The sequence below is a fragment of the Marmota flaviventris genome, chromosome 4, assembly GCF_047511675.1.
Source record: "Marmota flaviventris isolate mMarFla1 chromosome 4, mMarFla1.hap1, whole genome shotgun sequence".
NCBI classification, from domain to species: domain Eukaryota; kingdom Metazoa; phylum Chordata; class Mammalia; order Rodentia; family Sciuridae; genus Marmota; species Marmota flaviventris.
The window spans coordinates 103,738,064-103,765,163 of NC_092501.1; the positions used below are offsets into that span (position 1 = coordinate 103,738,064).

A 27,100-nucleotide genomic window follows, 5' to 3' on the forward strand; every position below is an offset into this window, starting at 1 on the left:
AAAAATGAGGGAAAATATTTCCATTTACAAAAATATGGCTTAGATATATTATTAATCACTCTGATTATACCTAGGAGATTTTACCATCTCCCTGTGAACTATAAAAGTTCTCATCCATTTTATTTCAGGGATATTAAAAAAATGCAGAGTTGCAGAGACACATTTAAAAATAAACCATTCTCAGAAGACAAGTGCCACAAAATAAGATTATTTTATTCACCTATTCTTTGATTTTTTTTTTTTTTCATTTTTGTTGGACAGCTAGAGAATGCAAAGAAAACACTACTTTGGAGCATGTGTGAATATTTAAATTGTATTTTCCTGGGAATCATCAAACCTAAGTTGAAAGGAACCATATTGTTTAATTAGTTCAGAGTTTTTGAATTCTAGTTGTACTTTAGAATATTTCTGGAGATGGTCTGGGGTTGTTAGTTCAGTACTGTAGAGCATGTTCAATGAGCACAAGGCCCTGGGTTAAATACCCATCAAACCTCAACACATACCACAAAGAAGAATCTTAAGGAGAATTTTACCAAAAATAAAATAAAATACTTAGATTTACTCAAAATTATAATGTGTAAGGACTGGCTCAATGTATTGTTGTTTTTTAAAAGTTCCTGATGATTGTAGTAAAAACCAATCTTGAGAATGAGTGAATTCGAGTTTAACTTTCATGATTTGAGGCCCTTTGCAAATTTTTTATTATTGTAATCTTAATACTATTAGTTATTTTATGCCTCTCAGACCACTCCATGTATAGAAAATGTTTAACCATTGCCAACTTTCTGTGAATTATACATAATGTGTGAGTCCTCAATGTTTGAAGAAAACCATTATGGATCCTTCATTTTGCTCCTTTCCTGGCAACTTTCTAAATAATATGGCATCCTGGATCCTCATTTATAATTATACATATAATTACACACACACACATATGTGTTTGTGTATTCTATATAAAATATATATGAAATGTAACCATGTAGTATATAGTTATAATTTAGTTATAAGTACATAAATATAGGCAAATAAATGTCACATGAGATGGCTTTATTAAATTAAATATGTACACATATCTTAGAATTTGGGTATATATATGTAGTTTGAATAACTAGAAAAATACTATGGTCAATTTAGTTCTTGTGATCCTTATTTCTGAGTAAATGTACCTTTTATATGTGCTTTACAGTATTTTGAAGAAAGCAACTAAGATTACAAAAGTTATCTAGTGTTGATAAAGCTAGTTAAGAGAATAAATTTAATCAACTAATTTTGATTTCAAAATCTATATTTTTTTTTTTATATCATTGTAACCTTTAGTTACAATGATCAAGCATAACTAAATGTTTTAGCTCTTTTTGGTGATAAATATGCAAACAACCATAGTTCTTTTTTTCTGTGAGTTTCAAATAATTGATCAGGTTATTCTGACATTGCCATATGAATTTTGGGGTCTCATTCCTGAATGCTAGGGACCATGAATTGATATTAAGAATGAAAATTATGGTGAAATTACAAGTTTTGTTCTACATTCTCACTTCAGATATTTTCCGTCTTTATTATTCAAATAAGATCCTCATATCACATCTCATTTCTTTAAATTTAGGTTGTGGTGTGTGTGTGTGTGTGTGTGTGTGTGTGTGTGTGAGTTAAGTAACATATGAAAATATAAGTTATTTTTGTATACACAAACAAAATGTGTAGCTTAGCATAATTAGTAAGGAATGGATGAGATTTTTATTGACCATTTATCATTTTGATAATGTTACTGATTCAAAATAATATAAATACATAATAGAAGGAGGTATATCATTCAGGGGACTTAAAGTCAATTCTATTATATGTATATATATAGTAATATACTGGTGGAGAAATGTGTTTTCATTTACCTTTCTTGCTCTACTGTTTCAATTCAAGAAGTGTGATTGGCTTTGGATGTCTTTTAAAACTAAAGATGTATGTGAGTAGATAAGATCCAAAACTTCTTCCTATTGCTTTTGTTCAGAAGAGGGAAAGGATTGTCAATTTACCTTCTCTGAAAGCTCAGGAATTGCTTAACAGCATTTCTACCATTCAGGCTATATAATTCATAAATTTCTTAATTCCCCAATTATATTACATTTGATGAAATTTTACTCTTAATTTGATTTAGCTACATGTTTGCCTTTAACTTGAGGGCGAGAGAATTTGTGCAATTCTGTCTGAAGTGGTATAAGGTAGTTTTAAAAGTAGGAAAAGTGTAGTTCCACCATCCGGTTAAAACTCACCTATGACATGAATGTTCATAGGTCTCTTTATTTATAACACCAGCACGAAGCTTAAAAATACAATGATTTTGTCAGATTTTGGCTTAATTCATTTTTAGTTTTTAATAATAGAATTTTGTGATTCAGAAAACTGATGTGTTTTGAACTGTATCTTGATATGATTTACTTATTCAAATATAAATAAGAACTCTTCATAGTAAGGTACTCTCAGAGGATGAGTGCTAACCCCAATTTCAGAATAAATAATGTATAAGAATAACTAGAGATAAATTTGTACTAAGATCATTTTATTTTCACGAATGAGAAAAATTGACAGATTTTTGGTGCTCAAGCATACCTTTCCCACATAATTTTCACTAGGACCAAGGAAGACTCTCTGTTGATTTCGTAGTAGAACTATTAAAATATGTTTTCTATTTTAAATATGTGATAAATGGTAGTACAAGCTTGAAGAGTGCTGTAAATACCGTTTTTCCAATGCAGAGTGGTTTAAATAGGCTTTTGATATCTGAGAACTTTATTATGACCCCAAAGAACATTGTTTAATGGGAAAATTTATTTTGTGAACCATTAGGACACCAGGGATGGTTTATATATTTTTCCACAAAATAGTAGTCCACAGAATAGAAAAGTAAATATCAATAAATTACTTAAAGATTAAATAAAGTATCAAAATATTAATATTATATCTCCAGTTTTAGGTTTTTCCTAGTTTTTAGTGACTATGGTACCATGTTAACAAAAATCTTACTAGTACATATTAATAGAAGGCACATAATATCATCCCTGTTCCTTTCCAATATTATTTCTTCTTTCCTGTTCGACAAAACCATGATGTATTAAACACTTAAATGGAGATGCCACTATACTTCATATGTATGAAGCCAGTCAACACAACAAGGTAATAGGAGGCAGGGACTATGATCATCATCTGTTGACACAAGAGGAAACTGAGGTGTTGAGAGATCAGCTAAATCACTCAAAATCAAGGATTTGAATCCTGATTGGATGTCAAGTTTGCAAACTTAATCAAAGGTGCACTGATGAAACCTGGTAGTGAAATCATAGAAAGGGGAGTAGAGAAGGGAATTGTGTGGGTCTTTCAACCTTGTTTGTAATTACTGGGGAAAAGAATCATGTGCGTTTAAACCCTGGAGCTAGGGGATAAGTATTAAAGGGCACATCTATATAAAAATACACATGCATTAGGCCCTCTGTCTCTCCAGGTTCTGCATCTGCAGATTCAACCAACTGTGGATTGAAAATATATTTTAAAAAGTTGGTCTGTTCTGAATATATACAGACTTTTTCTTTGTCATTATTTTCTTAACAATATACTATAGTCACTATTTACATAGCATTTACATTGCTTTAGGTATTATAAATAATCTAGATATTATTTGTAGTATGCATGATGATGTGAGTAGTTTATATGCAAATAATATGTCATTTTATATAAGCTATATGAGCATCTGTGAATTTTTTATCCAATGAGAGTCCTGGAACTAATTTCCTATAGACACTGAAGGACAGCATTAAATTTAAATTCAATGTTCATTAATTACCTTAGACTCTGTGTTGTACCCTATTTTTATGCCCCCTCAAGTCCCCAACCCTTCCTTCAGAGCCTTAGTTAGACCTATTTGCCCACAAGGTTTTTAATGAATATTTTAATGGTTCTATTCAAACTTACTCTTTCCTCTGCAAGAATCATACTTTTTAAACCTACACTTTCAATGATTCTTTTTCTATGGAAAACTTCAGTTGCATGAGAACATATGTACTTTTAGTGTTTTGTTCATAGCTATAAAATAGGAAATGCAGATGTATCCCTACTACAGCATAGTGACATATTTCAATTATCTGAAGTTTAGGTTTTTGATGCTGTTGTCCTGAGTTTCTTAAACTCATTGTCTTCCTCATAGTATACATCTCTTTGTTTGCATACTTTCTGAAAGTCACATATATTTCTAATACAGTTATAATAAACTGTATATTATAAACATTATGGATTTAACACCATATATATAGATATAGTGCATATTAAAAAAAGACATTCCTGAAAGTGTATCAACTTCAAAATTCTCAAAGTGTATAAAGACCTTGGTATTTTGGCATCATTTCCTCTATGATAGGATAGAAAAACCTTGAGAACAGAGTGTATGATCTATGCATCTCCTTGTGTTTGAAGCAGTGATTTTCAAGCAGTGTCCATTCAGTAAATGAGTTAAATGTAGAAATGAGCTTCTGAATGAGAATCCTGGAAACAAAGGAATGTTTAATGAGTGATTTTATATTTTTGAGATACAGTCTTTCCAGTGAAAACTTAAACAACAATTTATGAAATAGATCCAGGATTGGAGACCATTTCCTTATTAGTTGATTTGATTATTCCAGAAATGAAAAAGAAAATACCCAAATGTTGTCATTAATATCTCTGCTTGTAGATTCTATCTCTCAAAATGGTGACTTGACTAGAAGTTAAGTTTGGGACATATCAAATTGAAAATCTCTAGAAAAAAATTTTTGTCTTCTTTCATTAAAACTGTTTATTCTTCTCATGCTAGTCATTGGTATCTCTATTTTTTCTGTTTACTTTGCTGTTAGTATCCTCCAGCAACAAATTCATGTTTTGAAACTGTAAACCCAATGTGATAGTAATTGAAGATAGAGTTCTGTGGCTGGAGAGGTGGGGAGGATTGAAGTCTTGAGGGTAGAGCCCTAATGAATGAGATTAGTGCCCTTATAAAAAGAGTCCAGAGAGATAGTTTATTCGCTCTTCATCATGTGAACATAGAATGAAAAGTCAGCAGTCCACAACTTGGAAGAAGAACCTTACTATGCTGGGACTCTGACCTTGAACTCTAATCTCCAAAACTGAGAAATAAATGTTTGTTGTTGAAGCCATCCAATCTGTGTTTTTTGTTTGTTTTCTTTTCTTTTTCAGTGCTGGGGATAAAATCTAGGTCCTCACACATGGTAGGCAAGTGTTCTACCACTGAGCTACACTCCTAATACTCTATGGCAAATTTTATAGCAGCCAAAACTGACTAAAACTTGTTAATACCCAAAACTTTAGACCTATAGCTGGTACCCATATCTAGTGTGTCCATACAATCACTCATTTTTTACCTCCTTCATCATATAATAAAGACCTTTCAGTAGCTATAATCCTCTACATATTTGGGTTCCTCCACTCTAACTCTTCTCCACCCAATCACTTTTACTTACTCCCCTCTAGCTATACTGGCTTCCTCGCCATTTCCCAAATATTCTAGGAATGCTGCTGCTCTCCCCTCTTGCTGGAGTTCTCTTTGTCCAGAGCTGTTCTCTTCTTATTGAGAAAATTTCCATTCTTATTGAGGCTGTTGTAGATTACAGTATTTTAAATTGCAACCATCATTCTCAATATGTAAACATACCCTTTCTTCCTTTCCTATTTATCTTCTCCATAGAAATTGTCATGGTATGATGCACTGTGTACTTTACCTGTAGATGGTAGATAGTTATTAGGAGGACAGCCCCATGAGCTCTGGGACTTTGTTGTCCACTTTACTCATCACAAATCCCAGTGCCCTAGAACAGTGCCTGTAACTATTATTTGATGAAAGATTGAATAAAGAGTGATATATTTTATGGCACAAAAACAGAAAAAAATAATATTGTGAAATAGATTTAATATTCTTTAATGAAAGTGTTAACATTTCCCGAGAGACCGAAAGAGAAAAAAGAGGCCTTCAAAATTCTTTGCTCTGAGAAGTAAGAAGGAAATGGTTAAAACATTTATTTTCTAAATGTGACATGCTCTAAGAACTACACATCACTTCAGCTCATGTTTACACATTATGTTACTATAACTGCTTAAAATGTAGGGATTTTTAATTGAATTTTATGGCTGGTCTACATTGTTGATAGTAATTTTTATGTTATAGCTTATGAGCTTAGTCATAGAAGGATACAGAGAAATTTCCATTGATGTAATAAAATATCTATAAAAGCAAAATGGTGTTTCCTTAGTAGGTAGTTATGTTATATCTCTTTAAATCTCTGAACATGCAATTATAAATAAATGAATTTGAGAATGAATATTTAGTAACTTAAATAACTTCCATTAAACAATAAGAATCAGTCATATATTCCTAGATCTGTTACATAAAGTATATATTTTAAGAACATTATTTTTACTTTGAAAACTACCGAAGTAATGTACTTACAGGTAGAATCCCAAAACTTTCTAAAAACTCCCTTTTATTAGAGATCTCCATAGTCAGGCTAATTATTTTAATATATAGTATTTAAAAATATATTTAATGTCTTTATCAGTTGGATTTCATTTAATACATCAAAAGAGTTATGAAACTGTGAAGTTTATTTTCTTCCATATTAGGTTATTATCTTTCTTCTAAATGGCTAATATAGGTTTTTAATTGAAAATTATATTGTTAACACCTACTTGCCATAATCTAGTAATTAAAATAATTAAGAGTTTATTTTTCTTAGAAAAATTAGGAATTTTAATTTTCAAAAACATATTCATTAAATTCAAAGAGAACTCAAACTTCATTCCTTTATAGTTGTTAATGGTCACTCTATATATTTTACTTACTTCACCATGGGAAATGATGATGAAAAAAATTGGAATTTTCCATTATTATTGACCTTTAAAATCTCTTAAGTTAAGGAATATGAATACTTTTGGCTCAAAGCATACATAAACTTGCTATTTTCTTTTTCTTCTACATATTCCCACTCAACAGCACTTTCTTGAATTTTAAAATGGATAACATTCATCTGACATTTTGCAGTCTAAAAATTAAATTTTCATGCTTGCTTTGAATGCATCTGGGAACCTAGAAATGAAATTTTGATAGAAATAAAAATGCCACTGGGAATATTATTGATTACCCAGAATGTGTGGCTTTCATTTACCAATTAAAGCATATTAGCCAAGTCATCCAAAAATGGGTTAGCATCTATTCTTTCAACCATTGATATGATAGATAATTTAGAGCCATTGTCTGTTAAAGCTTTCAGATAATCATAAAATGTTAGCACATAAAACGTCTGATCTGATTAACTTTCTGGAATTCAGACAATTAGAAAAAATATTGTCACAATATATTAATACACTGATATTATAAAACAAATAGTCATAAGACATTGGTCGGAATATTCATACCATCTTCAGTGAAAGAGTGCTCCTGTCTTTGTGCATTAACTGCTAGCTTAAAAATTAAAAAATGAAAAAAAAAAACCCACTCAAACCACTTTATATTGTCCCAGCTCAATTTTTGACATTAATCAATCCGGCATTATATATGAACTCTTTATTATTTATTCCCATTATTGTATGGAGATTCACTCTTGTGCACCACTTTTATTCTTGTTTCTAAAAATCTGAACTCTAAGTCAGCTTCTTATAAATTGCATGTTGCTAAATTAAAATGCTTTACTAAACCTAAAGCATTATATTAATGCTAATTATAATGTATTGGCTTCATTTTGAATGACAGTTTTCTGAATGCCTATTCTGGCCATAGAGGCAGTATAAATTCTAAAGATAAAATTTACTTGAAGAAACTGAATTCCTTGTAATATGGAAAGAATACTGCATTTTTCAATGTGAGAATTCAGATTGTCATATTCTATTTGGACTAGCAGAATGTTTCAAACTGTACTCCTTTTAACTTTTAATGTTCATACTGTCAGCTATTTTTCTGTTTTGAAATCTGAATCCCTCAAATTTAATGTTTATTCAAAATGGTCAAAATTTCCTGTACATAATTTTACAAACTCCAAATTGACTTGATAATATTCCCTTTTATTCAAAGTTTTGTCCTCTTTCTCCTTATATTATATGTATGACAGGTGCTTTGTGTACACTCATCACATCTGTACGATACCATGATGCTTCTTGATTATTGGTGCATTATACATGAGAGACTGAGGCTCACATAATTGCTATAACAATTTGTCTTCATTTTGTCTCACCAAAATGCCTGTAACAATAATTATGACTTTTTCTTTGTAAGCATTGCTGACTTTATCAATCACCTAACTGTATGTACTTTATGCTTCAGTCCTGTGCTTGCTCTGTGAATAGGAGTTATCCCCATTTTCCAGTTGAAGTATTTGAGGCAAAGTCTTAATGCTGAAAATTGCAATGGCAATATTTAAAGTCACATCTAACTTTTCACCCAATTCCTATGCTTTGCCACTAATAATTACTTTGAAGTAAAAAAGAAATTTTATCAGTTATTTGACATGCATGTAATGAGATTTCTTTATGGAACTCAAGAGTAACTTTTCTAGTTCTGTTCTTACTGTAAGAAGTCATAACAGTAATAGTTGACATACTAAAGTAATAGATAACATTGACATCATAAAATGCCCTCATCATTCTAAAATGTTTTCCTATACCATAGCATTTGTTAAAGTGCCATCCCAGGATCCATAGATCATAGGGTCCCCAAACACTTTCAGGGAGTCCAAAAGGTGAAAAAACTCTTCATTGTAATAATAAGATAGTATTTTGTTTTATCTCTCATTCTCTTATGGATGTATAGTGAAGGTTTTCCTAAGCCACCTGGTTTGTGACTCATTTGTAGTGATTCATAACAGACAAAACAGAAGTATATGTGAAATTCCAAATGGTTTAATTCAAGCCAGTCATTGCAGAGTTTTGCAAAAGTATAAAATACTTTGTTTCTCATTGTATTTTTGGAACTATATTTATCTATTATAGAGTATGTTATTTATGCTAGCAGTTCATAAATTTGTGCTCATTTAAAATTAAATTCTTAAAAATATCAAATTTTCATTTCTGATATGGTAAATATTGTTAAATATAACTGTGTGTATAAAGAAGTACCAGAATCCAAATATTTGAAAATGTTTGATATATAGAATTATGTATTATAAACCAGACTTTTGATTTTTTGATTATTAGAAATCCTCATCTACTTACAATATGTTTTACTCCAGAGGCTTTTTAAATTTTGCTGGTAAACATGGTGGCAGTGGAAAAAAAATGAGTTTCAAACTAGAAACCTGAAAATCAAAGACATTGTAAAACAGTGTAGTGGTCCCAGGAAGGTAGGCAACGAGAAGGAGTTAAAAGTTACTTTAAAAATTTCTGCTGATTTTGCAATTATTATTACTACATGAGATCTAATTTTTTTCCTCTATTCTTAAAGTTAAACTCTGTTCCGGACTGTTCCATACTAATTTTTTTCTATGCATGGTACCCTTTCAACAAATGTTTAGGAAGGGCAGTCTCTGTGCAAGGCTTTCTAGTCTGGGGTGAATTCCAAAGTGCATAGGCAAAACACTCTTTGTGACTCTCAAACTCCATGCTAAATGGCAGAACTTAGATTCAAGCCAATAATACAACCATTGAAGCCAGTATATATATTTATCCATCAAATTTTAAATCTTTAGAACTGAGAAATTTGCTTCAGTAAAAAATATTGTATATGCAGAATGTACAAAGATTCCCCATCTTCCTAGTCAAAGCAGGGTTGTACTTTAACTCTCCAAATATCTTAAAACATATTTTAAGTGTAACTTTTATGTGAAAATCATGAGAACATGTTTTCCTTTGACCCCTTCCTTAGAGTCACAATATAGGAACTTGACATTTAGTGATAATAAAGATTTGGTGTGTCAGGTTTTCAGTCTCTTTTGAGAAGGAACATTTATAGCATAACCTGTGGCTTATGAACCCCAGAATGCTTTTTTTTTTAATCTAAAAGCAGTCTTAAATGTTTTCCTTATATTAATTTCCACCTCTTTAGATTTCCATAGAGGACATTTCTAAAATTTATGTGTAGCATAAACACTTCTTTCAGTTAATTGTGGAAGTTTAACACTAACTATATTTACAGCCCCTTAGGTATAGTTGAAAATTTACATATTTTAAAGAGTTGCTCTCTGGCATGATTTTAGAAAATGATCTGTGCTCTTAATTATACCTTTAGCATAAATGTGTGAATGTCATTTACTGAAATGTAAAAAGGAAATCAATGATGATGAAGATAATGATGATGATAATATAAAACATTAATTATATTAAGTTGGCAAATTTTGTTCTTTTATTCAGCATTTGATGATTTACATTTAATGAGGCTATTAGTTGAAGTTTATTTCAATACGATGAAATTTCTAGACTTTTAATTAGTTTCATAGTTATTTCAGTTTTTTAGGTGAAAGAAAACTTTGGTATCAATGAATTCAAGTTAAATTTCCAAACTAAAATTAAGAAAGTGTGTAATGTTTACACTTTTCATAGTGATTAACTTCATTCTTGGAGTCAGTGACTGATTTATAGTGTATAAAATGAGTACATAATTTGACTTCATGGAAATGATCTGGTCATTTATTTACTTTATATATCAAGAATAAAATTCTTATTTAAAAAATGCAAGCTATCAAAAGCCAAAAAGAAATAATATCTTATAATATTTATAGCTATAGAACAATAATTATCAATATTTTCCAATTAATATTTCTCCTTTCCTTAAGCAGTTTTCAGGATACTTAAAGCATAGTCCAAAATTAGAGTTGACAATTGCAAATACCAACCAACCAACACAGTAATAAAATCAATACTTACATTTCCCTTGAGGCCACTATTTACTGTTTGCTGCACCATTTCCTTAATGGAATGGCAGTTATGTTTGCAGAAACCTTGTAACTACCATTTTTATGTTTTAACTAAAAGCAGCTTTCTTGAAGAAGTATGATCAAGAAATTCTTGAGTTGCTATCAAAAATTGTCACAAACATTTAGTAGTGATATTTACTAATATGGCACAAGGTCTTTTATGTCCATTATGATGGACATTGACTTAATATTTAAATGTCTCACTGTATTGAAGCAACTTGCCAAGTTTATATGAACACATTGGTAAATAGTACATTTCATTTTGGGGTTGCTTGTGGTGGTATACTCTAGAAAAAATAATAGAAAAACAATTAGGGCAAGGAAAAATAGCAGCTTGTTTGTGTCCAAACAGTAAAATCATTGTGATTGACAAATTGATTTACTAATCTTACATAGTTGATCTTTATCATTGTTATGATTAGATAGTAACTCCCTCCATCCTGATTTTTTTGGTTCACTATTTTGTGTTGTTTCTTCTGAAGAAATGATGTGAGAATTGAAATATACTATCATATTGTCTGTTTTCCTTTTATACATATTTTCATTGCATTTGAAAATTATAGCATCTTTACATTAATTTTTAAAACAAATTTTCAGTTTCTAGGATTCAAAATTTGAAAACAAAAATTCAATTTATCCTTACATTTACCTCTGGTTCACAGAAGTATTAGAGATAATAGCATGAGAGTCATTCAAGATGAAAAAGTAAGCACATTTCACCACTGAATTTATTCATGGTCAAACTTTGTTGTTATTAGTAATTGTACAAACTAAAATAGAAAAGTTGTGTGAACAGAATTCATGGCCTTTATTAGGGGACATATTTTGAAACAGGATATTGAAAACAAAGTCCATTGGCCAACTCAAGTCTTTTTACATGATGATGTCAGCAACTATGTAGTGTGATAAAACTGCAATATTTTCATGACAAAGAAAAATTCATATCCACATCTTTAATAAATGAAAGAGAAAAAAAGTGTCCTTAGTTGGTTCATATGTTCCCATCCAAACCTTTGTAGCTTCTCTCAAACTGTAAATATTGAGTGTAAGATCAGAATGAATGTGGTGTTGAATCAAAATTAATCGCTGAAGTTATTACTTACGGTGTCACACAAATTCCACATTCAGGCTTTTCACAGGAGCCTTTGAAGAGCCCTACAGGACCAGCCAAATGTAATTGATACAGAATCATTGCTATACAACAGCTGCAGGAACAAGGTGCTGCAGCTTTTACTTTAATCTACCTTTCTTTCTGAGAGTTTATTATGTTTTTGAATTTATTCTTTTGTAGATGTGGGAGCTATCTTTTTTATGGAAATTAATCTTTTTAGAAGATTTGTACTCTCTTTTTCAAACACTAATACATCCATTCAAGTATCCTATTATTCAGATCCAGCTGGCTTTTATCTGGTGATATTTACTTCAAAAAGCCAAGTTAAATGGTATCATAGATTAATTCTCAGGGCACAGGAAAGCTTTTTTAGAGAAAAACATGATTTGGTAATTATGTGAAATATCATAATAAAAATCACAGAAAATGTCAAAAATGTGTTGTATAATCCATCATAATAGGAAACTTCAAAAAAGTTGTTTTCTTGAAAATGTGGAGCTCTGGGTCCATTGTAAGTTTTCATTTCAGTCAAACCTCACGAATTCTAAAAGTTTGCTTTGGGCCTTAATAAATTGTACCATGAATTTTAGGTTTCTGTTTGTTCATACAAAGCAATGAAACTTCAAAAGGGGCATTATCCACTACTATCTCTTACATAAATCAAACTGGAAATAAGACACATTTTACAATTCAATTTAAGATCCCACTGAGACAATAATGTTGCAAGCTGTGCATTTTGCAAAGTAATATAGTAATGTCTAGTTTGCATTTTTGAAAAACCAAATTAATCACACTTTATTGAATACGTTGGAGCAAACCTAAAATTCATCTATTATTAAAAACTTGTGCAACAAACACAAACTATATTTTATACATAAAGGACAAACTCATTTATTCATTAGGATAAAACACTTGGAGTTTGCATTTTGTAACTATGAAAGAAATGACATTTGCTATTGGGGCTGTTTTGAATTTTTAAAAGCAATCTATGCATAACCAGCTGCTTGAAAATTTATTTTACCATGTTACATTGAGCTAGGTGTTAACACTCCCAAATCAAAATAGAAGTTAACCTAAAAACTTCAGGATATGAAAACAAAAATCGTTCCAGTAAGTGATATATACATTAGAGAGACATCACATACAAATTAAAAAAAAAAATTATCATGTATTTTAGGTATGACAGACTTATAATAATAAGATCATTTTATGGTTTTGATAAAGAAAGGAAAAACCACCCTGGGTGGAATGAAGGTGCATTATGCTCTGGGATTTTATTAGGTTGAAGAAAATAAGTACTTTTTTATATATTTTGAGGTAGAATTTGAAGTGGATGGTACATATAGTATTAGATATAGAAATATCGTGGCATCGTTTAGAATCTATTGCCGACATAATACATATTATATAAGGTTATTTTTAAGAGGTCAGTATTGGGGAGTTCTAGTGAATATAAAAATTGTGAAGAGTGAAAAAACAGTAATGAATAGAGAACAAAGTGGATAATACATCTGGAATGTGTATTTTACTGATGCATATTTTTCAATGTCAGTGTAGTAACCACTGTTTTACTCTCTGCTGATGGGTATAATATTATGTATGATAACAGTTATTTGAGGTGCTACAGAACAGTAATATGCATTGCACTGAATAGAAACAGCAGTGCATATTAGAACATATTCCTAGATTTAATTTTGCTATAAAAGATTAAAGCCAATCTTGTTACATTTCATAGGCTTTATTATCTAATCCTGAGTTTTTGGAGAACATTCTCTTTTTACCATCCCCAAATTGTGTTACTCAAAGAGGGTCTAAAAAGTATTTGTGCATCCTGGAAAACAGAGCATTCTCTTGTTTTTCTTATAAGAACTCTACATTGCAGACTCATAGTCACCACTGAGCTGTTGCCCTCTGTCATGGAAGAGTAAACTATATCTTTTTATAGGAAGTTTTTCAAATAAGTTAAGGTTAGTTGCTCTGTATTTAAGAAGAAAAAAAACTTCACTGCATGTCAGGAAGTATTTTAATAAAGCCACCAGATTCAGATACAAAGCAGAGTATGTGGTAACCACTTGTCCTCACCCAACTTAATTTTATCATGTCTGGCTCTGGAAACTAATTTGTTCTTCAATCATCTTCTTAGAAAACGCTAATGATAGAGAACACAAGATTTTGTTTTCTATTTTATCAATTTTCCAGTGGCATGAGATATGAGAATCGGGATTCGTGCCCTGGTCATATCAATGTCAATGTAGTGGATGACAAAACTCAGGATGATTATTCCTGATGATGAGTTCCTTCTCCTCGGTCTGACTATCTGATACATCACTTTAATCATATCTCTCTTCTGCCTAAGATGATGACCAAACTCATCATCCTGACATCCGAGAACTTTCATAATCTGGCCCTAACCTACCTCATTCTGACTTTGGATGCTTCCCTAATATGTGCTCACTCTTTCAGTCAATTGAGTTTCCCAGCTGTCATCCAGACCTGCCATTTATGTATGTCTTTGCCTGTCTGCACAGCCCAGGCAGTTCCCTGAACTAGGGGTGCTCTGTTGTACACTGGAAAGGATTTAAGGTCATTTAGGTTCAGGAAACATGTTCTAAGTTTCTTTTCTTAAAGAACAATGTTACCTCAAGCATTTAATCACTCGGAATCTCAGTTTCCTCTTCTGAAAAATAAAGGGATCATGCATTATGGTGCCATCCTCAGTAGAGTATTACCTTACTACACCTTTTGAAAATAATACCTGCCCAACACACATGCTTACACGTGCACATATCCATACCTTCACACAGTATTCTCTCTCATCCTGCAAATTAGTATCTCAGTTAATATACAATATTTATTTATTTATTTGCTCACCATTATCAACCACCTACCAAGTAGAACATAAATAATATGAAGATAGAGATTTTTTTTAATCTGCTTTTCACATTGCTGTTTCCCCAATGTTTACAACAATGCCTAGCAGTTGGTTGTTCACTATACACTAAAAGAATGAATAAATGAATGACTTCACTGCATGATTTGTGGTATAATTTTTGATTCAAATATTAACAGAAAAACAAATTGCACATTGTGAATTTTATTCCTCTTCAGTTTCTTTGCATTAGTACTCTTGGCATTTAGTTATCTGGATGATTACATATTGATATTTTTTAAATCATTCATTTGGTGCCTTATTTCATTATTTTTTCCATCTGATATGATATTTTTCCATTTGATATGTTTCTTTCCCTTCCTCTCTACGATTTTCAATATGCAGCCGAAGATTAACTGTTGGATAAACAAAAACTTTAAGTATTTTTCAAAGCCGTCTTATTTCTCACGCAGAATTGAAAAATATATTACTATTAACCTTAATATATGCACATCATAAAAAGTCTTACAAAAATTATTTTTTTTAAGTTCATAAGATATTTGACACAGTTCAAAAGTCCAGCCTTAAGAGCTGGAGGTCTAGCTCAGTAGTAGATTGCATTTCCAGCACACCTGAAGCCTTGGGTTCAAGCCCTAACACACACAAAAAAATAAATAAATAAAAAGGAAAAGAAAAAGAAGGACTGGAAAAAAGTCTCAAGCTGTCTTCTAGTCTTCTGTTCTTAAACATACTTTTATGAATTCATACTTTTATGAATTAGTTTTAAAATAAATAAATACAAGAAGAATACTCACCATACTAGTTATATGAGTTTTCACACAGAGCAATTAAAAGACAAGTCATTTTTGTTTTATTGTTTAGCAGTGTGTCTAGAGCACAGTTAAATTTTTATTGTTCAAAGGTATTTATACCAACATGCAAAATATACACTAATTTTTTTTTTTTTTGTCAAAGTAGCTCTTCACAGAAAGGCTATAAAACAAAATTCCAAAACTTATCAAAGAGAAAATAATTTCTGTGAAGATCATTTTAATCAAGGGAAGTTCTTATATATTTGTTTTGAAAAAGCTTGTTTAGTGTAGCTTCTGAAATCTTTAAAAGTTACTCAGTACAACTTACTTTAATTAAGAGTAACATTTGCTGTAAATTTAGCAAGATGTATTTACACAGGTGACCATAATTCTTAAAGCAGGCACAACAAAATGGAAGCGGAACTGTTGACTGTAGTTCTGGCTTTCCCTCCAGTAAGGATCTGAGAGAATATGTATGATAGAATCAGAAAAAAAAAGTAGAAATGGCATAATATTTTAATAGTGGAAGAAATATTGAAAGTATAACAGATTTTATAATCACAAAGGGAAATAACAGTTTTTTATTAAGGAGAGTGATTAATAGGCATATTTTAATAGGTATATTTCTCTTTACATTGAAGATATTTAAAATGCAATAGCTTTATGACTATTATTACCAGATAATGGTAATTTAGATAGATGTTAGTTTTTTAAATTGAAGGTTTGTTTAAATTTCTGATTTTTTGTTTGACCATTTAAAAATATGCTAGATTCATGACTCATCATTTATGTTTTCACTAAGTATTAGCCTTTTACAGGTTGATGTTAGAATAAAAAATATTGGAGAAATGAAAAACAAAACATATGTGACCAATTTTGTGAAAAACCACCTTGAAGGTTTTTATTTTAAATGAACTTAAAAGCTACTTCTAGGTTTGATTCTTGACATTTAATCATTATGTGACTTTAGGTAGCATACTTCCTTATATTCTTCATTGTTCACATTACATGTATAATAGTTACACTAGATAATTTTTAAATAGAAACGAATAAGGATGATTAAATTTCACTTTATAGTGACCTATGAGTGTTGATATTGTCAGAAAATCAATCCTAATTTAAAAATTTTTTCTAATCATTTTGCTTATTTCGATTCACATTGTAATAGAAATCTACCAAAGACTACTATAACCATTTATTCTTGTGATAAAAATTAGTGCTTATCTTTAATTCCCAAATTGCAGTATGTAGGTAAAAATGAAATTATCTATATTACTCCTAATCTTCCTAAGTGTTTTTCCTTTTGCCAGCAACCAAAATTTTATTGGTCATTTTGACCTTGAAAACCTCCTCCCCTGCTTGCACATGAAAAACGGATGAGGATGAAAAGTGCATGAAAAGAATGTCCTCACTGTGCATAATAGAAAGTATGGGAAGAATGAGACAGCTTCATATAAACAGCCGCTTTCAACAAGCCTGCCACCTGCATGTAATCTACACCATAGTACAATATTATTTATTATATATATATCATATAACATATAACTTCTCTGTTATATGCAGTCCCTCTAAAGCCACCTCTCTCCATAATATTCATAAGAGGAAGAACTTTTAATGACCGGATATCATGAGTATTATATTACAGGTTGAGCTACTATACCATTTCAGATTATGCTTAGTTGTGAATATTTGCTTTTTCCCCCCTCTGTTTAAACAGTCTACCTTAAATAGCAGTTAGGATTATTGTCCTTAAATCTAGTCATAAAGTTATACATTGATTTGTTCAGTATTGAGGGCTGAAAATATGCCAGGCATTTGTGTATTCATATTGATTATGTTATTTAAAAGAACAATTATTTGAGAATAAATGGAGAGACATTAATATTATTAAATGGATTAACAAGCTCTTTTGATGAGAATTTATTTTAACTTGCATAACTTTTATTACATTTTGGAAGTCATACACCAATATTTGCTTACTCTTGCCCAGCTCCTCCAGATTTTTATTTTTTAAACTATTCAGACTGGCTTACTTGAGACTTGTGTGGATTATTGTAAAAATACTTTTATTTTTTCATAGTATCTTAGCACATCATGACTTGGTCTACACTTAAGAACTCATGATTTTCAAATCTTCCTCTCTGAGCATCTGCTTTTCTTCCAAATTTTAGTCCCATATTTCCAACCAACAATTGTCAATCTCTACCAAGTTCTGTCAAATTTATTTTCAAAATGTCAAACTCATTTACTCTTCTTTATCTTCTCGATCTTCCATTCCAGTAAAGATGTAACTGTGTAAATACATGCTGAATTTGTGTATCTCTTTACCATGCTACAAGTTGATCTGTAACAGAGGTCATATCTTATTTTGGAATGCACATTGATGTTTACCACACATGAATATCAAAACTGATCTCGGTTTGTAGCTCTCAGCTCAAAACCTGACTGAAAGTTTTTTCTTGTTAGATGTTGGGGATAATATAACAGCAAAAGAGACATAGGCCTGACTATGTGGAGCTTACCTTAAGCCAAAATAATTTGGAGCTTTTCCCCTACCAATGGGAAACTATTGAAAACCTCTAAGCAAGGGAGTAAAAGAGTAAGATTTTTTTTTTTTTTAAGTAACAATGGTCCTTGAAACAGATTACAACAGCTGAGATAGAAACAGTAGAGATAAATTACATAGATGGAATCAACAGGACATGAAAAGCAATTGGATATTGGTGGTGCACAGTAAGAAAGGAAAAGATAAGGATGATTTCTATCTTTCTGGCTTATACAACCAGCTGGTAATGTTATTCTTTGAGGCTAAACAGGACTGTAGAGGAGATAATTTAACACTGAGATTCATACACGCAAGAAATATCAATATAGTCCCCATAAGCATGCTATCCCATCTATGAGAATTTTATGCTTTTTGGACAATAACAATTTTGCCTCAAATTTTTTTTTCGTTTCAACATGAATATAATTGAAATTGAAAACACTATGAATTTATGGAGATTAAAACTCTATAATTGACCATAGTCAACAGTCATACATGAATATGAATTAATGTTGTACACCTTGAAATTGATTACTATCAGTATAGAAAGTATACCTTGAAATTTTATTTAAGGTGATTGTGAATCTATAGGGAAATTACAAAATCCTCAGAAGAAATTCTAGTTCATTTGTTCGCCTAATGAAAAATAATCTAATGAGTTAAAGTGGGAGAAGGTGGAAATTCATGGATGCCAGTAATGAGAAAGACTAAAAGATATAAAAGTTGCATAGATACATTATACAAAGCTACTTTTAATAACTGTATGATTATACTTGAGTTTGGAAAGCTTGAATATATACCCAGGATGTTCATTTATACATTGTCCACTGTCTGTGATAGAATTATTTTTAAACTGTAAAAATTAAAGAATCAGTTTTCAAGATTTTTTTATTGAATAAAATAATTTGTCCGCTGATTGCTAATAGGTTATATCCATATTAATAAGACATTTCAATATGGAGTCAATGCAAACTAATCTGGCTAGTATTTCCTTCCCTATGCTGGCTCTCGTACAACTATTTACTTGGTTCAAGCCTGAGTTTATTTGCTTTGTTTTGTTTTGGGGATCTGTTTTACCTGCTTAACACTTAGAGTATAGTGCTAATGAGTCCAAAGACAACGGTGGCATCAAAAAGCAAAGTATTTTCTGATATAATTATCTCTTTCTTCTACACATATAGTATTTAACCTTTTATCCTTATAATAATAGCTCTATTTCTTTTAAGTTGCATCAAAACTTTCTGGAATTTGATAGGAAATAAGGGAAAGTATGTAAAGTATTGCATTGTATATAAAGTAATTCATCCTAAATTATTTCATGAGTTCAAAATCAAAGCTATTTAAAATTGAAACTAGTATTTAAGTATCCTAATGCTGCTCTTGTTTTCCATAATTCTCCAAAGATTCACAGGATTAAAAAATAAAGAAAGAAAAATATAATAGTGTCTGCCTACATTTTAATTATCTTTCTAATATATTGCATCTGGCATTTAGTCATTTGAATGTTGGCTCTGGATTTTACTATCTGCTTTCTAGTCTTTTAAGTTCAACAAAATTTTTAGCTATGGTAAATAATATTCAAGCCAGCTTTTAAAGTAAGCTGTTTGAGTTTCCATTATTTTATGTCACTTTGTACAGTGTGTCAATTTATTGCTTCTTTCAACAACACTATGGAGTAAATAGAGTAATAGAAACATCTCAAATAGGAGAAGAAATTTAGGTTAGCAGATTTAGGTTAGCCAAGTGATAATGAGTCAAAGCCTCCTAAGAGCACCTGTATGCTATTATCACCATTATATGGAAAATAAAATAGTTCATAATTCAAGAGAAAACATCACAAGCTAAAATAGATTTCCCCTTATACAGGCATAATTTCAAATTCCTATTATCAAATAGCTGACACTCAGGTAGCACAGAGTAACAATTAGTTAATGATAGCAAAAGAAACTACAACTAATTATGGCTTAGAAAGTAACATATTTACCTAAATGATATATTTATCATTTATATGGAATCATTCCATATCATTTATATGGAATGGCTATAAATCCTGACAGTACTATTCTTTACTTCCAAGAAAAAAATAATTTCATCAAAAGTTAAATGAAGTAATATTTGTTATATGACAGCAAAGCAGTTGTGTTTCCCCTAAAACTTCCAAATCAAAGATATTTGTGCAAATATAAATTTTAGTGTTTAGATTTGGTTTACTCTGTGGGTATTATTTTATGATACCAAACAAGAGGCACTTTATAGGTTTTCTTTGCTAAGACATTTAACTTAATTAATCAGGGTCACAATTAAAAATGTTCCAGTTTAGCTGGGGTTTTAGCTCAGACATAGAACACACAAGGCCTTGGGATCGACCCCCAGCACCAAAAAAACAAAGGCAAAAACAGTAACAAAAATGTTCTATTTTAGATTGTGCCCCTAATATACCTCTAAACATTACATGGTAATTTTAAAATACATATATAACTCCTACATGTCAATTAAAAATTAAATTAAATTAAAAATTTAAAAAGATTTCTTCTTTCCATAATGTATATAAAATAGTTTCTGAAATCTAACCAAAACTCCAGATTTCTCCATTTGTATTTGCTAAAGAAGCTCTGCTGAGCTCAGCTAGTTAAGAAAAAAAATTAAAAAAAACAAAAATAAAATTAAAAACTATGTTATATATTTCATGAAATGCCTGTTTATTATGTTTATGTGAAACACTAGTGTTGCCAATGACATTTTGTATCACGTTTTTATTAGGTTGCAATCAATCCACTAAAAGATTACTTATTTATTCTCATCTACCTCTGAAGTAACCGCTGAATGTCCTTAGCACCTGTGACTAGTACTTGCTTTTACTTAGTTGTCTTGTTTCCATTGTTAAGATGGAGTTGACATTCTTCTAAGTGGTCTCCAATGGTATGGAGCAAGTGCCCACTCTTGCCGTCATTTTCATTGTAAACAAATCTTGACAATGTCAGGTTCCTGTCACAATCTATCAGTGTCACTCACTAAGCAGTGGTGTGACCGTTAGTCCCTTTGAGATTTGCCTCCTTTATCAGGGTCAGCCTGTGGGAAAATCAGAATGACTAGTTACATGTCACCTAGGCATAAAGGATAATAATATTTTAGTATAATTTTATTATTTTAATGCATGCTGATTTAAAAGGAATTATATTTATATGTCACTCTGATTTTTTATTTGCTTCTCTTATTTACATTCTATCCAAAACTCATTTAAAAAATAGTTTGGATTTCTCTTTTAGAACCAATCCTTGTCAGATATAGTTAAAAATGAGATAAATCAATTAAAAAAGTAGATACTTATAACGCAGTAAAAAAACTTTTACATTTTTAATAAAGAGATCTAACAATATTCTTCCCTAAAACTGTTTTCTTTTCTGCCTAAAAATTGTGCTTCAAAAAATCAAATATATCATCTTTTTTATTATTATCTCTACATTCAATCATTTTTAAAATTTTTATTCATAGAAAACATTGTTCTTTGAACTTCTATCTAAATAACATAAAGCTTGTTAATTTGGGAAATAATATATCCTTTCACTTATTTCAATTTACATGTAAGAATTAATTATAAAAATTTTATTTTTATAATGTCATTTTTCTTGTAGATTCTGTTTAATAGGTTATGTAATAGGATATTGAAAATAATATTTCTGTAGTCTACCGCATAATGAATAAAAGGGTTCAGTTATTTCTCATTTCAAAGACAATCAAAAAAGATCAATGCTCAGCCAAACCAGAATTGCTATCTTAACTATTACTCCAGACTCCATGAATACTGTCTTCCTGTTTATCAGAGGGGACTGCCACAGGGAAGGGGGATTTGAAGAAGTCGTTTTAATGAAGAGACAACATCTAACAGGTAGGGCCATGGCTTGTTAATCTCTGTTCAAGCATGCTTCCTTATTACCAAGGTAAAGGGAGTGAAGTTCCAAGATAATTACTCAAGGATTGAAGATGCTTACACCTTATTTCATAGCTGGATTTCTACTTTGTAGTAAACTGTGGATTTGTTTTTGTTACGTATTTCAGCGGTATTGAGGAGAAGTAGAAAGGTGGAAAGAAAGAACATCACCATATCCAGAGGACCAACATCAGAAGAAAGGCTTTACTATCAATAGGTAGTTGAACGTTAAGGAGCTTAGAAGTGCACAAAACTGGTGATTTCCATTGTCAGGATCTTGTGCCATTAGAAGGTTCCCCTGCAGGCCCCACTGAAAGCACCAGACATTGCCCCCTAGGAGATGCTTAGCATTTAGGCACCTGTTAATGCAAGATGTCAATAGCCTATTAGGCATAGGCACATGAATTGCAGTGCCGGGAGAATTTAAGCAGGAACTAGTTGGGCAAGAACTATTTTCAAGCTACCCAGAAAGAGAAGAGGAAGACAAGCTAGACAAAAGTCTCATTTGTTCCTAAGTTCTAGAAAGGGTCAATGCTGATAGTATGAGGAAGTGGAATGAATTGATTATACTCAAAATCTGCCCAAGGCTGCTAAAGTACAGAAAAGGGAAGCTTGCAAAGAGTATTTGAAGTCAGTAATTAAAGGAAAAATAAAGCCATTTTATATTTGTAACCTATCAGCTCTGACTGTTCAAATATCAGGTTATCCTTATAGTAAAGATAGCTTTCAAAATTGAGGTGTATGTTTTCTGTATTTAAAGTCTCTCCTATCATCAAATAATGTGTTACAAAGTACAGACAAAATACAAAAAGAGAGCAAATTAATGAAAACTGTCTGAGCCCATAAAAAGGCTAATAAAGTTCACCAAACTTTTTCATTTCTTAGACACTATGTTTTTTTAATAATATTGATAGACCTTTATTTAATTCACTTATTTATATTTCGTGCTGAGAATTTAACCCAGTGCCTCATACATGCTAGGCAAGTGCTCTACCACTGAACCACAACTCCAGCCCTATAACTATGTTTTAATATTGGGGTGAGGAGGGACTAAAGAGAGGACCTTTGATACCTAGTTATTATGTATTTGAACTTCAGTTACACTAAATCTTAAGATAACTTTGTTTGCTCTGATGAATGCTCATCTTTTACACAGAATGAACATTAAATATAATCACCTTTTACATATAAATTCCTTGAATCTTTTTTTTTTTCCTTTTTGTACCAAGGATTGAGCCCAGGGGAACTCAACCACATCTCTAGCACCTTTATTTTTTTATTTTTAAAATTTTAAGACAGGTTCTTGCTAAGTTTCTTAGGCCCTCACTAAGTTGCTGAGGCTGGTTTGAACTTGCAATCCTCCTGCATTAGCCTCCCCAAACTCTGGGATTACAGGTGTGCACCACCATAGCCAGCAGTTCTTTGAGACTTAATATGCAATTATTGGTTTGTTTTTAATATCAGTATAATTATGCAGGGTAAATGAATTTTTTAGATTATATAAATGCATAAGTTTTTATTTAGGGCTGGAGATAAAATTCATAATCAATTGTTAATTCCAATTTTCCATCTTACATTCTAGTACCTACTTACATCTGGCTGCTACATGACTATATATTTGTAAATTTTTATCCCACCCAAATCACTCCATAGCAATTGTAGCCACACTTCATGTTGCACATAGTTCGGTCACTTGATGTCATCACAGACATCAGATATCATAAGCATATCTGAACTGGGAATAAGTGTGTGTTGCTTATTCCCAGTTAAGATATGCTTATGCCTGTGGTATTGTCCAGCCAGTGCTTCTATATTGCCTGCATTCAGGACTAGGTCTGGGAGACCCTTTCTGCACTCAGTCTCACCACCTTACATTGAAACATGGTTATAGAGATGAAATGAGCAACAACTTGGTGCACTGAGTCTTTTCAAGAACTCATGACGATTTTCCTTGCCTCTTTTCCATTTTATGTTTTAATTACACCTTGAGTTTTATATGCATGTGACTACCACCTATTACAGAATATATTCTTTCATGATATTAGGGTTCTATCAGGTTCATCTTTTTATTTCACTGTAAAGTTGAAGAAGTAGTGTGGTTCCATATAAGAATTGAAAAAGAAAAAGGAATCAGTTCTTTTCTATCTTCCTCTGCCAAATCTTTGAAAGTTTTAAATTTATTGATCCTGCTGCTGTCCCTGAAAGTCATAGTAGTTAACCTTAATCTTAAAGGTATGTTCATGTGCATGTATGTGTTTGTGTGTAGGCAAAGTACATATATATTAGCTTATATTGTGATAAATATTGGCTTAAACTAAAACACTTGGAATCATACATTTAATAATGATGGGCATGTCTTATTCTGAAGTAGCCTATTTTCATTCCTTATTTATTCATGCTAATAGAGGAGAAGGATGTTATAAATAATGCAGAAATCACAGATGACTTGGTTAATATATTGTATATTTTTCATCAGATTTAGTTTCTTAATTGTTTGCTCTATTTATTACCCATATGAGCTAACATCATGAGTATTTAACAAATGATGCTTGGTGGAGAAAGCTAAGAGCAAAAATTCTAGGTAGTGAGAAATCCATTCTAGTATTAGAGAATTGCTATAGAAAATTCATCTATCAATTATTGATATTTAACCAAACAGAGAGGACCAATATACTGTGATACAAAAGAGATATGAAGCTGGAGGCAGTGGTGCACGCCTGTAATCCCAGCGGCTCAGGAGGTTGAGACAGGAGAAACATGAGTTCAAAGCCAGCCTCAGCAATGGCGAGTCACAGTCTCTGTCTCTAAATAAGGCTGGGGATGTGGCTCAGTGGCCAAGTACTCCTGAGTTCAATCCCTGGTACCCCCCCCAAAAAAGAATAATTAAATCAGAAATTTATCTTGATATTTTATATCTTAAATTTACATCTCAAGTTTAACAGGTTTTATGGATTAAATATGTAATTGAAAAAGTTTGCACATGCTTTGGTAAAGGCAGTGTAAAGTGAAGATATTTAAGATGTTTTATCATAATACTCTTGACATTAGACATTTGGAAAATTCATATATGTATAGTTTTGCATGTTTGACTGCTGTAAGTGTCAAAAAGTGATGAGTAGAGGACCAAGGTGTATAAATTGGTGAATATTAAAGTGAATCTTTATATAACAGTGTAGGAGTGTAGGAGCAGGCTGGAGAAATTTCTTTTATGTGAGTCATTTCTGTATAAAGCTATAAACCTTTTTTTAAACCGAAAGCTGTCATAGTTTCTTGTAAAATAATAAAGATAATAAAGATATCCATTTTAATTGATTCTTTTCATTGTTTAATAAAATTGCTTTGTTTGATTGCTGAAGAATTTGAATTGAGTTTTCATTACCCACTTCTGAACAATTTACTCTAAGATCCAGACAGTATTGAGCTAATGAGTTTGAATTTATATTGAACCTTAACTGTCTTCATGAAGTACATGGAAGAAAATCATGGCAGTAACTAAATATTCTTCATTAAAAACTATGTCATAGAGATTTTACAATGAGTCTTTCAGTAGAGCTAAAGCATTAAATTGGAGTTTTACCAATTTTGCTGTTTCCTTACATATTATGTGAAAATATGATTTCTTCATTCTTTTAAGAAATAAAAGTCTCATAAGCTGACAGGGATATTACTAAAAATTTTTAAGTTGCAAGTTTATGTATTTAACAGATTCTATCAAGGAATAAATTATTAATTTAATTTGAGGACACGTATGAATTGAAATGGTTTACAAGCACCTTCCAAGAAATGTTCCACTAAAGTGTTTCAACATTGTACTTTTACTTTATGTATGTATGTATGTATTTATTTATTTATTTATTTGGCAGTATTAAGAATTACACCTAGGGACTCCTTGCATGCTAGGCAAGTGCACTACCACTGAGCTATAATCATAACCCTCATGATATTTTTATAGCTAAAACATTGCAGCCCATCTTGAAATGGTAACCTGCAAATGCATGATGACATTGTCACAATAATAAATTTGTTTCTCTGTATTTGAAACTAAATGATGTGTTTATTCACACATAACAAATGTTTTGCTTTGACATGTTTGTCTTTCATTAAGCCACTTTTTGTGTTCTATATATAATGTCTAAGTTAGGCACTTAATGATTCTATTTTTAGCTTCATGGTGGAATTAAGTTAAGCATTTTAAATCTAAATGGTGAGTAGGATACTATTTACTACAAAAATAACTTTGCATTACATAACCATCAGGATACTTCAGTTCCAAGCAGTAACTATCTAGTTCTATAAGAGTCCCTTTAACATTAAATTTGATAGTCAAACAGGATTAAATTCCACATATAGGTTAAATGTTACAGAAGCATTGTTTTTCAAAAACTTGAGATCCTTATGTAAGAAATAAGAAAAGGAAAAATAAAATGCAGTGATATGCATTTTTTAAAACCTCATTTCAAAGTAGTTATTGGAATTTTGGGAATAATATCATATCCAAATAATTTATATTCATTCCCCACAGGCAGCAGTGATGGTTCTTGGGATAAGGAAACACTGTACTCCTCCCCATCCCAGGGATCTCAGGCTTCTGTTACCCATCCCCGCATGCCTGGAGTGTATAGCCTTCCACTTAGTCATCCTCTCAACCATCTTCAGCACAGCCACCTTCTGCCAAATGGTACGATGGCATTTTTTAGCAATAAAAATGACAGTTTAAAAAATGTTTAATTATTAGATAGTAAAACAGGACTTTATAAATGGATATACTATATTTAGACAGCTGATGATAATAAGTTAAAGAAAACTCTAGTTCTTTCAAGATTTTAGACTGATCACAGGAATAATGTAGCAAAGAACTGACCATCTGTATAAAACACATGAAAATGGTAATATGATAAACCATGGCA

At 31.2% G+C, this 27,100-nt stretch overlaps 1 protein-coding gene across 3 annotated transcripts in view; it reads left to right on the forward strand.

The window, feature by feature from the left end:
- Dach1 (dachshund family transcription factor 1) overlaps positions 1-27,100 on the forward strand; it is a 395,583-nt gene that overhangs the window by 246,595 nt on the left and 121,888 nt on the right. The window contains exon 4 of one of the 3 annotated variants that reach the window (XM_071611459.1): positions 26,716-26,871. The exons of the other annotated variants lie outside the window; for them this stretch is intronic. Coding sequence (XP_071467560.1) covers positions 26,716-26,871 — 156 coding nt within the window. The remainder of the gene's footprint in view (positions 1-26,715; positions 26,872-27,100) is intronic. 3 annotated transcript variants of the gene reach the window in all.